General features: G+C 40.0%; 1 protein-coding gene and 1 long non-coding RNA gene across 17 annotated transcripts; both read left to right on the forward strand.

The window, feature by feature from the left end:
* The first annotated feature begins 40 nt into the window (after positions 1-40).
* LOC119270472 lies at positions 41-5,385 on the forward strand. 16 transcript variants are annotated; one of them, XR_005134137.1, is made up of 4 exons: positions 41-595; positions 722-831; positions 904-947; positions 1,037-5,385. It is a non-coding gene; the product is annotated as an uncharacterized LOC119270472 (long non-coding RNA). The 16 variants fall into 16 exon arrangements; XR_005134128.1 differs by having other exon boundaries at positions 722-795; positions 868-947; XR_005134132.1 differs by having other exon boundaries at positions 722-795; positions 904-4,342; positions 4,872-5,385.
* Positions 5,386-8,741: 3,356 nt separating this feature from the next.
* LOC119273111 (glutathione transferase GST 23-like) lies at positions 8,742-10,865 on the forward strand. The gene is made up of 2 exons (XM_037554397.1): positions 8,742-9,056; positions 10,485-10,865. The coding sequence occupies exons 1-2, from the start codon at positions 8,742-8,744 to the stop codon at positions 10,863-10,865; spliced, it is 696 nt and encodes a 231-aa protein (XP_037410294.1).
* Positions 10,866-15,204: the final 4,339 nt, after the last annotated feature.

Here is a 15,204-nt window from a genome sequence, read left to right on the forward strand (position 1 = left end):
AAAAAAAAAACCGCAAAAAAAAAACACTCCTGCCGATCCCTCGAGGGCACAGGACGATCCTCTCGATCCACGATGCGACCTCTCCCTCTGCTCGCGCTCCGGCACCGCCCCCATCTCCCACTCCGGCGCCGCCCCTACAGCTCCGCTGGCCCGACCCCTTCTTCGGGCGCGTCGGCAGGAGCAGATCCACCTCTCCACTCCATATCGCGACAGCGCTCCAGACCCCCACCCCCACGCCCGGCCGCTGCTAGGGTATCTTACCCTCGCTGCCCCGCCGCAACCTCTCCTTGCTTTCCTCCACCCCCGCCCCACTGTTCGCCCTCTCATTTTCCGATCTGGAAAGCGGGAGAGGATGAGCTGATCTCAAAATACGGGTGCCGAGATGGATTTGGATCTCAAGGTGGGGAGGCCAACGTAGCCGCCCCTAGCGCGTCGAGCTCTGCAGGTACTCCTGGTGTGCGTGGGTAGGAAGGTACCTGCAGTAGATGGCCTTCTTCATTGTTTGCCCCCTGTCTGCCTCCCTGCACCGAGATCCATCTGCTCCGGGCCATGACTGAGAACCAGCGATGCTGCCAAGTAATTTCTAAAACACCTGGTAGGGCGTTCATGTTCATCTCCCCGAGCCCCGTTTTTGGTCGAGGGATCCCGATTCGGGGCGACCCAACACTGGCCGTCCAGAATATTCAGTCTCCGATTTTAACGTAACCCAATTCTTTTCCAGGTCCAGATTGATTTGTCGAGGGTTAAATTTCTCTGATTATTCAAAGGAGCGCAGGGGCATCATGTATCAGTGAGGTACTAAAAACACTGATGTACTCCATTCCATTGGAGGTACGAACAATGTTAATTGATGGAGTTTGCCTGCAGGCATTATTGACGGTTCCATGCAATTACATTCTGCAGAAACTTCAGCGAGGAGCACGCAGTGCAGGATGCAGATGTCGCGAGTACGCGGCTTAGTTATTGTGCATTCCGCTTCATACAATCCTTGTAGAATATGTTTCTACTAATGCTGCTGTGTTTTGAACATTCCCAGTTGCACATGGTTCATGTATTGCTAGATCGACAACAAGTCCCTCCCGTCAGCCTACCTTTACGACATTACAAGGAGTCAAGTTGAACCTGATGTATTAGTGATGACATTGCAATCCAGAACCTAGATCGCCACTTTTGAACCTACCATTGATCAGGCTTGAATTTGCCATGGCTGTAAATCGCCACTCTGGAACTTCAATTTTGAGGAGTTATTTTTCTGCACCCACACCTTGAGGCTGTTGTTCGTCCGCCTCTTGACTTCGTAGTGACCAGCATTCATTCTACAGGTGAACGGACTTCAATTCAAGGAATTATTTTTCTGTGCCCAGCAAGTGCCAGCTTCATTCAATTTGAGTAAGTAGGAGTGGAGATCAAAGGGTTGTGCGGTCCGTCAAGGGTCGTAGGGGAGAAATATTGGAGCCCCCTGCTGTACCGCGTTGCTGCCGCACCGGGAGGGCGTGAAGATAAAGTTTCAGGGCCGCAGCTGGAGAGAGCGGCGACGCCCAAATAATCATGTGTTGAATGCTAAATGTAACACTTCATTTTTTTATGTTCACATAACCAACCAATGCAAATTGAGATGGACTTCTTGAACTATGTACTCCTGATGATTTTTCATTGCTATGTTTCCCAGTTGAGTTTTGGACCCTTGTGATTTTATTTTTCTTTCAGCTAGGCGCCTACAGATCAACAACATGCATGCATCCGCAGCTACATTACATTTGTAATTTTCAGGGAGATCTTCTTTTTTCATTAATTCTCATGGAGATCGAATTATGTGATATTGTGCTATTGGCAGAGACATTGCAATCTTATATTTGCCCAAAAATTAGCAAGGTGCGTTCTCTATTCCCCTCTATTTTTCAAGTTAATGCCTAATATCCCACCACTTTACATTTTCTATCTGCTGAATCATTCATCTGCTCAATCAAGAAGCACCTTCCTGTTAGCTTGGGCAATCTGAATCGGCCATCTGTCTATTATGGCTGCACATTAATGTTTGCTACATATGTTATATGTAGATTGGTTTACATGAATACAGAGTAGCACTACATGTATATTGATGGAGAAACTATTGTTCAGCTATGCATTTGAAGTGTAGGCTATTATTCTCATATTTTTGGCTTCGATTCTCAAGTGCGAGGATTACTTCTCTACTAATGATATTTGGTCGTTTGTCCAAGTTTAAATGTGTAGGCTACAATATGTATGTTTTGCCATTGTAAAAGTTATCTGTCACAAAAAACTAAAAACACATGGTTTCTTAGTTGCCAGTCTATATCTCAAATGCTTTTTGATTTTTACGTTTTGATAAATGCATTGTCGACGATAATTATTCTTTCTAAGTAACCTCCTTAATTTTTAAGCTAACAAGGCAGAAAATGTCTACTGTTCAGGATAAACCAGAAATTGCGACAAAGAGTTGGTAAGTGCTTTCACAACTGCTACAGTTCTGAACCAATGTTGTGTTCTACAGTATTATATTCTTGGAAAAGAATTCCGTCATTTATTTATTTCTTTGTTATTGATGTAATGTTCAACTGATTATAGAAATGGTTTTTTTATGTTGACTACAATCATGAAAGAAGGAAAATGTTTATGATAATGTACTGCAAATTGGCTTCTTGCTTGATCATCCTAACCAAGAAGACTTTGATAGCGCCATTGGCTTTTTATATGTGCCAATAAAATTAGCAGGCCGATGCAGCTCCGGGCTATTGATAATGGAGTTTCAGGATCCTTCCTCTGAGCACCCACTCACAGAAGAATCAGCAGCGCGCCACGCAGATGGAACCTGACCGAGATCACGGGATGCTTCCTTACAGGGCTCACCAAGATTGATATTCTGAACTTTTTTGTAAACAAAGTGAAGAGTGGGACATGATCTACACTTGTGCTAATATAAAATATACAGTACTTGTGTAGGTGCAGGTTTTGTTTTAACATTCCAATTGTTGTTTATCCTTTTGTCGCTGAAAATTCTTTACTAATGATGACATTCATTTTATTTCTTCTAGATGTATCTCGATCCACTATGTCCAATCATAAGGTGAAAATGGCGGCACAACAGCCCGGAGGAGACGGCGGTGAGCCCCCCTCCTCCAACTGAGCAATCCACCAGGCGGCGGCACGAACGACCTTCATCTCTAGATGCTTCCCTGCACACCAATGAGATTCACGCCGATAATCTTGACTCCTGACCAATGTCCTTCAGGCCTGAAGTCCCTGTAGTACCCAAGGTCGAGTGATCACTGCTGCGCCTCGCTGTGTCCTGACTCCTGACTGATGTCCTTCAGCCTCCGGTAGCTCATTCACTTTTTAGTGTTCCATCTCCTTCTGTCAAGGTTTAATGTTCTTGTACTATTTTTCTGAGACATGGTCACAGTTTCTTTTTGCATAATTTTTTTAAAGAAATCAAAAATATTGTTATGTAATGTTTAGTATCTCTTTGTACCTCTGATTTATGCACCAAACTAGAGGGGGCCATGAAGGCATGGATGTTCAATATTTTTTCCAATAATATATGGTGAAAAACAATTTGATTTTCGTATACTTGTGTCTTTCATGTTCACTTGGTCCATTAGTTTATTTTTTCTTGAACTTCTATTTGGAAGGACGCAAATTGATCAGATGTAACCATCTCCACATCTCAGTGCCAGACTATTGTTACATTGGCACATATTATTCTGATATGTAATATTCTGAATAATAATTTGATTATGTCCAAGTGAACAGTAGAAGAATTATCTGTCAGTGCATAGAGTATTTTCGACTTTCACCATCGAGTCTTTGTAGGTAAGTTGTATTTGTTTAATCTACTGACACCTGCATATTTGATATGAAATGCAGCAAGGGCCACAACTAATTGATGTTCTCATAATGCTATCATAATGGTATGCTTTCTCATCTGTACTGGTAATTGTTCAGACATAAATGCATTATGGTCATGGGAGAACAATACTCATATTGATTACCCTCCTGGTGAGTAATATTTTATTCTAAGTATTCAGTTGCCTGCAAAATAATTCTGTAATAGACATCTAACTGCATGTTGTTGTGTGACCTGCATCTAAACTGAGAACAGAAACAACAAACTGCTTGAAACTCGGCGTCTTTATATTTGCCCTCATTTGTTGAGGTTCAGTTTCACAAATTAGACACACTATGGACCTGATAGCGTTTTTCTTTTAGTTTAGGCATCCATACAACCTGGAGAAACTGCGTCATTTGAGCACAAGAACATCTAAGGTCTAAACAGATGTACTGTTGATTCTGCTACATTCAGCAACCTGATGAACGCCTCAAGGTAATGAATGTTTTTTAGGAGCCATCTTGTTTCTTTATTTTGGTTATTTGACTGATGCTAGACCTTGGTCACTTGATGACAAACACACACACATGCACACACGCACACGCGCGCAGTACTTGTAGGCGAGTTCAGCATGATATTCCTGAACTAGGGTCATTGCTCTGTTCCTAAGATACAATGGGTTGTTTATTCATTCAAATTGCATCTACCAGTGATGGTTCCAGTTTTTGTGTCCCATCTCCTTTTGGAGGCCTACTTCATATTCTAATTTGAATACTGTCCACTCATGCTTTTAGGAAGCGGATGAAATGCTAAGATGGTTTAAATATTGAACTGAGAAAATATAGGTTTGAGATTCTTTTTACTGAAATATATTTGCAATGTAGAAGGATTCATTAAATAAATACCTAGTTAGAATATGCAGGGTTTACATATATTTTGCAAATCGGAGGACACTCTCTCTGCCTTTAGATGTAGGGTTATTAGGTTAATTTTCTTGCAAGGAAAAATATGATCTTCAACGCAGGAAGGCATGGATTCAGTGGCAAAAACTTCGATTAGGATGCGGCCCTCTAGGTAGGAAGGCATGGATTCAACGGCAAAAAATTTGGTCGGGATGCAGCTCTTTAGGCAAGATGGCATAGATCCACAGCAAGAACATCAATCAAGCAAGAACATCAATCAGGATGGATTCAACCAGTGTGCTAGATCGTTGGATGACATAATACAGTTATGATGTGGGTCGAAGGTGGTACTCTAGCTCCAACCAAACTCCGGCTCATCCGACCTCCAGTTTAGGTTCACTATTCATCAATTTTAGTGCTACGTATTCCTATTTGGATTATACTTGGTGCATAAAATTAATGAATCGGGAAATTATTATTTTTGTTTGATAGGGCCTTAGTCTATTTGTAATCAGATATAACCATCTGATCCATGATTGTTCTTGGGCATCATATTTCAAAATATTCTTTTTTTGGATTTTGTAAAGGTTGTAGATAACAAGCCGGTGGGAGCTAATGGTTCAGTTAGACCCTGCATTTTCTTGACTTTTTTCCTGTCAGGTAAATAAATTACCATGGTACTTTTCTAATGCGATTTGTAAAGTTTTGCCAATCCGGTGAGCATATGAGACTGGAATATTGGGTCCACTCTCAGGAACTAAACCGCGTACTGATTACTTCTCCGGCTGTTATTCACGTGAAAATAGCATAAGTTTTCTTATCTAACTTCATTTGATTTTGTAATGAGGGGGAGATTCAATATCAAGATTATGATTTGGCATAAGTGAGATGACATACAAGCGAGTCTAATTCCTGAGATGACATACAAGATTATGATCCTGCACCCCGACTCCACTTACGCGGCCTTCGGTTCTCCACTCACCCTCCCTCCCTATGTCAGAAAGGGAGATAGCCACTAAGAAACAAGACTCCTCCCTCTTGATGGCGGTGGCGGATCTGCACGAACATGGGGGAGGGGGCCAGGGGGAGAGCGGGGCGGTTGGCAGGGCACTTCTCCTTGCCGGTCCGTGAGGAAGTTGTGAAGGAGAGAGGGCACCATGATGAAGGTGAGGTGGGCGTCATCCGGGTTTAAAGAAGAGGGCTTCTGAAATGTCCTGCCATGGCGGAAACCGAGCGGGAAGGGAGGCTCCGACAAGAAAAGGTAAGGGTGTGACGTGGGCTAGGATTTTTTTTGTGTTGGGCCCGTGTGTTGGAGATACCATGACAAATAGTACGGACAGCCACATTTTTTCCTCGCATATGATTTGGTTTTGGTGAAGCTTGGAGTGTCTAGACGGTTGAATTTTGTGGATCCCAGGGTTCAACCATTTGATGTCCTTGCACATCCGGACGTATGGGAAGAAGTGATCTTGGACCTTGGAGATAATCTTAAATTTTTCTTGATTTATTTCTATGCATTGTAGCCCGTAGCAACGCACGGGCGTTCTATTAGTCTTAATGGTATGGTGATGGAAACTGACAATCCATCGTCTCTACCAGGAAGGCAGTGTCTTTTTGCTATTTTTCTTGCTTATTTCAGTTTCACATGCTATATGCGCTGTTGTTGTAGATTTTTCTGTTTTTTTTTTGCTGCTAGGAACATACACTTTGGAGAGATGTTTTTTCTATGCAGCTCTGTCATTTTAATGTGTGTATTTTCATCTATTTTCTCTGTTTTTTTCATTTTGATCTTGTTAAAAATACATGTCGAATTTTCAATACAAGTAATACATTTTTTTATACAAACGTAACATCTTTTTATACGTGTGGAACGTTTTTCAGATACAAGATTAACATTTTTTCAAATACATGTTGAACATTTTCTTAATAAATGTTAACCATTTTCAAATACACGATGAACATTCTTTTGAATCATACGAAACTTTTTTATACTATGCAAACATTTTTTAAATTCTATATATATGAATAGTATCACTATACTAATCGACACCATGGGTGAGGAATAGTTATTCTTCATCCCTCTATTTTACCGTCAATGCACCGTAATTTTACGTTTCTTAAGTTTTTTCTTATTTCCGAAGGAAAAAAAGACCGTAAGAAAATATATAATCATTTTAAAATATATGTTAGGTTATGTAAAATTACAAACGTAAAAACATAGTGTAAAATACACATAAACTGCAAAAACAATTGTCTTATGACCTATATTTTTATTTTTTTATGGCAAATTTTACATAGTGAATCAATAGAAATGTAACTATTTGAATTTCAAACATAATTTAATTATGAAATGTTCGTAAGATTACCTCGGGTGAAGCATAACTTATTCTGCATCCTGGGTGAGGAATAGTTATTCTTCACTCCCCTCTATTTTACCATCAATGCACCGTAAATTTACATTTCGTAAGTTTTATTTTATTTTATACGTAAAAATAGACCATAAGAAAAATATATAGTCATCGTAAAGAATATTTATGTTACGTAAAATTACAAACGTAAAACATAGTGTAAATTATACATGAAATGCACTTTTCCTGATCTTATGACCTATATTTTAACTTTTTATGCCAAATTTTATGTAGTGAATCAATATGAATGTAACTATTTGTATTGCAAACATAATTTATTTATGAAATGGCCGTAAAATTACCTCGGATGAAGAATAACTTATTCCGCACCTTGGATGATGAATAGTAACACTATATGTCATGAACATATTTTAGAAACATGCGAATATTTTTTAGATGTCTTATACATATTTTTGAATGGTATGAAATATTATATTTTTAAGACTTATGTATTTTTTACATTTATGAACATTATTTTTAAAATATCACATACAATTCTTTGAAAACATGTTACCATTTTTTAACGGAACAAAACTTATTTTAAAAGTTACATGGAGATTTTTACATTGTATTCAAATTCTATGAAAATATATAATAAACAATATTTTGAAACACGTGAACAATTTCTAAATGTCATTAATATTTTTTCAATGGTACACATATTTTTTAGAATTGCACGAATAATATTTTAACACTGCTTTAACATTTTTTAAATGCACAGCGAACTTTTTTAGACTTTTTTTAAAAACATGTTAACACTGCTTTAACATTAATATTTTGAGATATAGACGAAAGTTAAAAGAAAGAACGAATGAAAACCAACCAATGAAATAAACAAACGAAGCAAAGCAACAGCTTCCGACTGGGTCGTCCCACTACAGTGGTCTTTGGGGCGAGACAAAGACGCTCCTAGTCATCCTTCGCACTAGTTATTTCCTCATTTTGATTTTCATTTCATGATTTCTTGTGGCTTTCGTCTCCTTGGCGTTTGGCCATATTGTGATTTCGCTTATTGCAAGTTATTATGGAGCAATCCAGTATGGGCCGCACCATGAAGGCCAGTAATTTAAACCCTTTCTTTTGTTGTTTCTTTTCTTTTTTATCTTTTATTTTTTATAATTCTAATGTTTTACATGATTGTATATTTTATAGTTTTAATAAATCCTTATTACTTTTTAATCAAAAAGAGAACTTCTGTTGACAACAAATGAGAACTTATTTGTAACACGTAAACCTTTTTTGAAAAATATGAGCATCACTGTAAAATAGTTGTGCATCCTGGATAAGAACGGACACACACACACACACACACACACACACACACACACACACACACACACAAGGCCACAAATGCACATTCGTTGGATTAAGGTGACATGTAGCGCTACGTTATCTAGTTCTCTGTTATGTCCGCAATTGTTTAGAGCCGGGCCGTAGCTTTCAGTCGTGAAAAAACATGCGACAAACAAACTTCGTTGCGGAGCTACCAAGATGTGTGTCATCCGAACACACAAGCACGCAATGCATATATTAAATTTCTCATGAAGATGAAGCCCGGCCGGAGCTAGCTATCTTCCTTCAGACATGTCTGAACCGCTGAAGCTCATCGGCTCCTTCGGCAGCCCGATGGTCCACCGGGCGGAGGTGGCCCTCCTTCTGAAGGGAGTCCCCTACGAGTTCATCCAAGAAGACCTCGCAAACAAAAGCGAGCTGCTGCTGAAGCACAATCCCGTCCACAAGAAGGTCCCCGTGCTCCTCCATGGCGACCGGCCTGCAGTATGCGAGTCGCTTGTCGTTGTTGAGTATGTTGATGAGGCCTTTGATGGCCCGCCGCTCCTCCCCTCCGACCCCTTCGCCCGTGCCTCCGCCCGCTTCTGGGCTCGCTTCGTCAACGAGAAGGTGGGTAAACATATTATCAGCGGGTAGTACTAAGTTCGTTTAGTGGTGTTGCTATTTCTCGGTTCATGTTTCACTTTTGTTAATCCTAAGTCGACAGATATTTTTTTGATGTCTAAGTTAATACCGGTAAATACACTTTTGGTTAAGCAAAAATTTATGATTACAATTTTTTTAATAGTAAAATACAACTTGGTGAAAAAGTGCATTTTTTCCACCACGGCATGCATATCGCGTTATTGCTCTTGGTCCTGCTTCTATCTGTCCTACCGTGATCCAAGCAGGTTCAAGTGCATGAAGAGGATATCTACCAAAGCAAATATGAGTGCCTCGCAGGATTTTCCTTTCATTATTCCTCTATGTTGTTTGTGAAATCTGGTTCTTTTGGGGTCTTAGTCGATGGTTCTCTTTCTTACTTCCATCTCTACTGCAAAACTGCACATGAGAGTTTCTTCTCATCCAGCTCCTCACGAATGGAATGAGAAAGCATATAAATTTCCCTAATTCATAATATTCAGAAATATTACGGTACGGATAGATACACATTAGTGACAACTTATGATTACAATTTTTTAAATAGTAAAATACAACTTGGTGAAAAAGTGCATTCGCCAACTGAAATTGTGTTTTTCACCAAGTTTTCTCACGTTTATACTTTCATTCATAAATTGTGCTTCATGGACAAATGATTTACTAGCTACTATTGCCGGCAAGGCGAACTGGGACAAGGTCGGTAGGCCAGCCAAAACGATAGGCTAGGATATCATTGGTCGCTAAGATTCGAAGAACTTTGCCGTCATTGAAGTTAGTCATATTGGATTTGATTTTTGGCTAGGCCAGCAAAGATCGGAGATTGGAGGAGGGGTATAGGAGATGAGAGGAAACATGGGAAAGAGATAGGGGAGGTAACAGGGGTAGACCAGCCAAATTTGTGAGTGGGATTTGCATGACCCCAGTTATCATGGCTAAAACGACGAATTATATATACTTAAGAGACTGACCTCACTAACTTATTTATGTCATCAACACGCAAGCATGCCACATCATCACGACCCACCTCAACATGCAACCATGCATCGGAAAAACCATCACCGCCTGCAACCATGCATGGGAAAATATTTTCATTCTATTATTCTATTTTTAATCAATAAACATTTTGTCAATATACATAATCAAATATACTATGTCGTGTGTATTTTTAGTTTTGGTCACGTCTTATTAATCTAAATATTTATATTTCACACAATCAAATCTCAGTGAAATATATTGCAACCGATTCCCATAGCAAGGTTCGAGATATCATCTAGTATTAGTAAATGCGGGAACACCTGACTACCAACTCAAATATTTATAACTGTATTTTCTAATAATTATTTACATAAAAGAGAACCTCAGATGACAATGACATGGAAGGGATTTATATATGTGCAGTGCTGGAGGTCTGTATGGATGGCACTCTGGACGGACGGTCAAGTGCAAGCTTCATCAGCGAGGGAGGCGGCAAAGAACCTAAAGCTTCTTGAGGGACAGTTGCCGGAGGGGAAGAGGTTTTTCGGAGGTGATACTATTGGCTTCCTCGACATAGCCATGGGCGGGATCGCGCATTGGTTAGGAGTCTTTGAGGAGATGGCCGGGGTAAGGCTGCTCACCGAGGAGGACCACCCATTGTTGTGCAAGTGGGCGAGGGACTACAAGGCTGACGACATTGTGAGGCAATGCCTTTCGGAGAGGGGTCGTGTGCTTGCCGAGTTGACGGCGAGGAAGGATCGGTATGTGTCCATAGCTATGACGATGGCCGCAAAGAACTACTAGCACGCTATGTGTTGGACCTGTTGTAATAATGCATATGTAAGTTGCATGTGAGAATTTATATATTGCAATAAAGTGTGTGCACCATAGGAAGACACAAATGGATGTCGAGTTGCCTGGAGCCCGTTTTAGGAATAAGACGAAGTCAAGAAAACTAATATTTTTCCTGATCACCTGCAAAATGTTATAAAGGAATATATTTTTTGCGAGGTGTTATAAGAAAGAATATGCTTATTTTTATTTGATTTTTGTTGTTGCTCATATATAAAAATATTTGTCAATCAAATTTTAACAGGTATAGAAATGAACAAAAAAATGGTAAAACAAATTCTACATGCTAATATAGATGTGTATTACGAGCGTGCAAAGTCACGTGATGAAAAAGGTTATTATATAAGCTAAAAAAGGACAATTACGTGGACAGTGGTAAACAGTGAGTGTATTGTTTGTCCTTTCAAAATCATAAATTTGTCTTCAATTTGTGTAATTATGTGGGGTGTAAGATCGAGTGATCTATCTTCTTTCGTCTATGAGCTGTGCAGTATGAATGTGTTAGAGCACCTAAGCTGGGCGCCTCAAACCGTCACTGTACGCCTCGGTAGATGGCCCGATTACTAATAGGTTCAGAAAACTTATCCAGCGGGCTCCTCAAATCGGCACCAGACGCCTGTCCGACACCCCTCATATTTAGCATAAATCTAAGACGGATGTGGGGAGGACAAGAAGCGCCCAAACACACCCGTCACATCAGCCCGGCGCATCATGGCCCGCAACGACCCCACATAAACCCGAAAACCTGACGAACCCTAGACCGCAGTCCACTTCACTATCTCTCGCTCTTTTTCCTCCTCTTACCGTCTGTCCACGTACGATCTATGGTGAGCGACAGCAACAGCGCGGCATCCGGTGGCGGATCCGATGCCGACGACGACATGGAGGAGATCGCCGTCTGCATCGCGTTGCACCAGTCAATCATGGACTGGGGCGGCAGCAGCGAAAGCTCATGTTCCGCGACGGCACGTGACGCCCGGCGTCGCATTGTGGGCGACGTCGTCAGCCCCTCGCATCAGGCGCTAGCTCCAGTCGCTCCGCCACAATATGTAGGTACACACTAACTGTCTTCTCCTACTCTACTAATGCCAGGGTGTCCCCGGCCACCGCTGGGTACTCGTGCCCTCGCTGAGGCGTCCGCGGACGAGGACGCCTGAATCTGAGGCGTCGACCGCTCACCACGAACGACAACGGGAGAGAGAGAGAGAGAGAGAGAGAGAGAGGCGCTCGCATCGCGTCGGGCAAGCATGCGCTAGTGGTCCGGGAGGACTTCTCGTGTCTGTCCTCCGACGCTCCCTCACATCGACAGACAGACGCGTAGCAGCTCCGCCACAAAAAAGCCAAAGTGCTCCGGCTAGCCATCAAGTTGTCGAAGTGCAAGGCAACGACGTAGTCGGCAGCCAAGGCAAGGGCACTCCAGCTGGCCCAGGTGCAGGAGCGCGTTGTACGGAGGCTGACAATTGGCAAAATCTCCTCTAGTGAGGCCTCGGACAACAGCGGCGGATCCAGCGATGACGACAACGATGCCCGTCTGGCTGTGGACGCCTACACGAAGGGGATACAACCACATCGACAACCGCAAAGGGAAGGGGCCGACGAGGAAAAGGTGATTTCCTCCGCCATTCTCCGTTTTATCTATATTTTAGTAGTTTTGAAGTATGAATTTGCGCTGTTCAGTGATGAGCTTTGATCCTTTTGTGTGAGATGACTAATGTAGTTGCTAGTAGTATGTGAACTCGTTCCTTTGTTGCTATCAAGCGTCTTCATGTTATTCATCTAGGTAGCATTGCATTTCTTGCATGGATTTGAGGATTTGGATATGAGACACACAGTTGTGTAATCAACGAAATAAGAGATGCCCAGTCAGTGCCCGCGGACAGGCCTGTGCACAACCACGTGTGTTTGAGAGGCCGTATTAGATACATTCGGCTAAGGATACTCTAAGGGCATGAACTATGGAGGCACTGAAAAATGTTAATCAAGCACTTGGAAAATGCCAAATGTTTATAGAAAAATGTTTGTCATACATATAAAAATATTAAAAAGTACAGGAAAAATGTTAATGTGTATGTAAAAATGTTGATCATGTATATAAAAAAAATTGTAAACGTGTATAAAAGATGTTCCTGATGTACAGGAAAATTTTACAATTGAGATTAGTTAAAGTATACATAAAAATGAAAATTTGGAAAAAAGACAATACTATATTAAAAAATATTGAACATTACATACAAATGTTCCTAATGTATATGTAAAATTTACGTTCTGTGTGAAAAAATGTTAATTTTGATTAAAAACTGCTAACCATATATTTAAAATGTTGACAATGTTTTCCATATTTTTATCTTGTATATTAAACATGTTAAAGTTTTCTTTAAAATGTATTAGATATATGCAAAAAAAGGACCATGTGTATGGAAAAAAGGACACATATTTTTTTTCAAAAAATGTATATCATATACTTTAAAAACATGTATGTAAAATATGCTTTGGATATATACGAAAAATGTTGAGTTTGTACTAGAAAAATTGACATGTGTCGAACAAAAAAGAAACCGATAAAAATCAACAAAGAAACCAAATAAGAACCAAAAGGAAAAATAAATAAACCAAGAAAACCATTTCAGAAGAATGGAAATAGAGAAAGCCAAGAAGAAAAAAAATAAAAATGAAGAAAACCGATGAAAGAAACGAAGGAAAATGAAGACAGAAAAGAAAAAATCCAGCAAAAACCAAGAAAGAAACAAAGGAAAATGAAAAGAAAAAGAAAACACAGTGAAAAGCTTGAAATTAATGAAGAAACCCGATGGAAAAACTAAGAAACATAGGAAAAAATAGGATGAAGAAACAGAAAAAACTAAAAGAAGGCATAAAGGAAAAGAAAAAAGAAAAAAAAAATGAACCAAACCAAACCTGTACGTCCATGGCACGCTAGGCTACCAACGATAGTAGAACCTAGGGCGATTGAAAAATAAAACAAACAAACGGGCGGGCCCGTCTATGTCGTGCGAGAAAAAAAAAAAGCTTCAGGCATGACTGAAGGATCACTCACTATAAGGGCGATATATGTTTCGTGGTCCAGCCATATGATAAAGGTTATCCTAGGATACTAGCAATGGCGGTGGACCGTAATGGAATGGTTGCGTTTGAGCCAGAAAAAATATATTTAAAAAGGGGTTGAAAAAGACAAATAGCACACTGAATTGGCCCGATTCAATGGCTCGTACCGCCTCCCAGCCGAGTCCGCCTATGAAAATCCTAGACTTACAGACAGAATTGCACGGAAGGGGCTTACTGGAGTACGTGTCTCCCCATCAATCTCCCTCCTTCCCGTGCTTTCAGCCTGTAGCTTCTAATGCATAAGATGAAGTCCGTAAGTGTAGCAAATTCCAGTCCGCCTAGTTGCCTAAAATAGCGCAAGTGCTATATCTCACATTAAACAAGATGGAAGGATCTCTCGCGTCGAGCGCTACTGTATCAGGCCGGCCCTGTAGCGGATATTTTTGGAAAAATGTTAAAAGGGTGCACGCAAGGGATCAATCCTGGGATCTCCTTGTTGCTTTGCGGCACTGTTAGCCACTGCGCCAATATCATGTTCATGTACGATACGTAGGGCGTGACCTACTAGAAGGAACAGCGCCAACTTTTACACATTTCCTTCATTTTTTCCTTGTTTTTTGTTTCTTTCTTCGTTTTTAATGCTTTTTTCATTTTATTTTGTTTCTTTTCTTTCATTCTTTTAGCATTAATTTATTTGTTATTATTTTTTGTTTTCTTTGGTTTATTTTTTTCGGTTTTTTTTGTTATCTTTGTTTCTTTTGGTTTTTATTCTACATTTTTTTATTCACCTATTTGAAGGATTGATTAAGATTTTCAAATACAAGGATAAAAAATTTCAAATACAAGATTAACATTTTTTGAATACATGGTCAACATTTTTCCTATACACACTTTTTAAACGCTTTTCAAATGCTTCATTAAAAAATTCAAATACAAGATTAACATTTTCTAATACATTGTCAAAAAAATTCTATTCACACTCAATATTTTCAGATGCTTCATTAACATTTTCTAAATTCAATATTAACATTTTCTAAACACTTTGAACATTTTTCAAATGCTTGATTAACATTGTTCGAATAGTTGTTTACCCTTTTTCCAAATGTTCATGATCAACATTTTTTTCAGTAGGGAGTATCTTTGTTACCATGTTGCCATGATGCCTTCACCTGATTGTTGAAGCTTTGTGGTCTCGCTGAGCGCTGCATGTGCAAACTATACATAACCCCAC

The sequence above is a fragment of the Triticum dicoccoides genome, chromosome 3A (assembly GCF_002162155.2).
Source record: "Triticum dicoccoides isolate Atlit2015 ecotype Zavitan chromosome 3A, WEW_v2.0, whole genome shotgun sequence".
NCBI lineage: Eukaryota > Viridiplantae > Streptophyta > Magnoliopsida > Poales > Poaceae > Triticum > Triticum dicoccoides.

What these genes read in the sequence shown, in the direction of transcription:
- LOC119273111 (XM_037554397.1), top strand. Translation starts at nt 8,742, where the DNA reads ATGTCTGAACCGCTGAAGCTCATCGGCTCCTTCGGCAGCCCGATGGTC. An exon ending in CTCGCTTCGTCAACGAGAAG is followed by an intron (nt 9,057 to 10,484) that starts GTGGGTAAACAT and finishes ATATATGTGCAG; the next exon opens with TGCTGGAGGTCTGTATGGAT.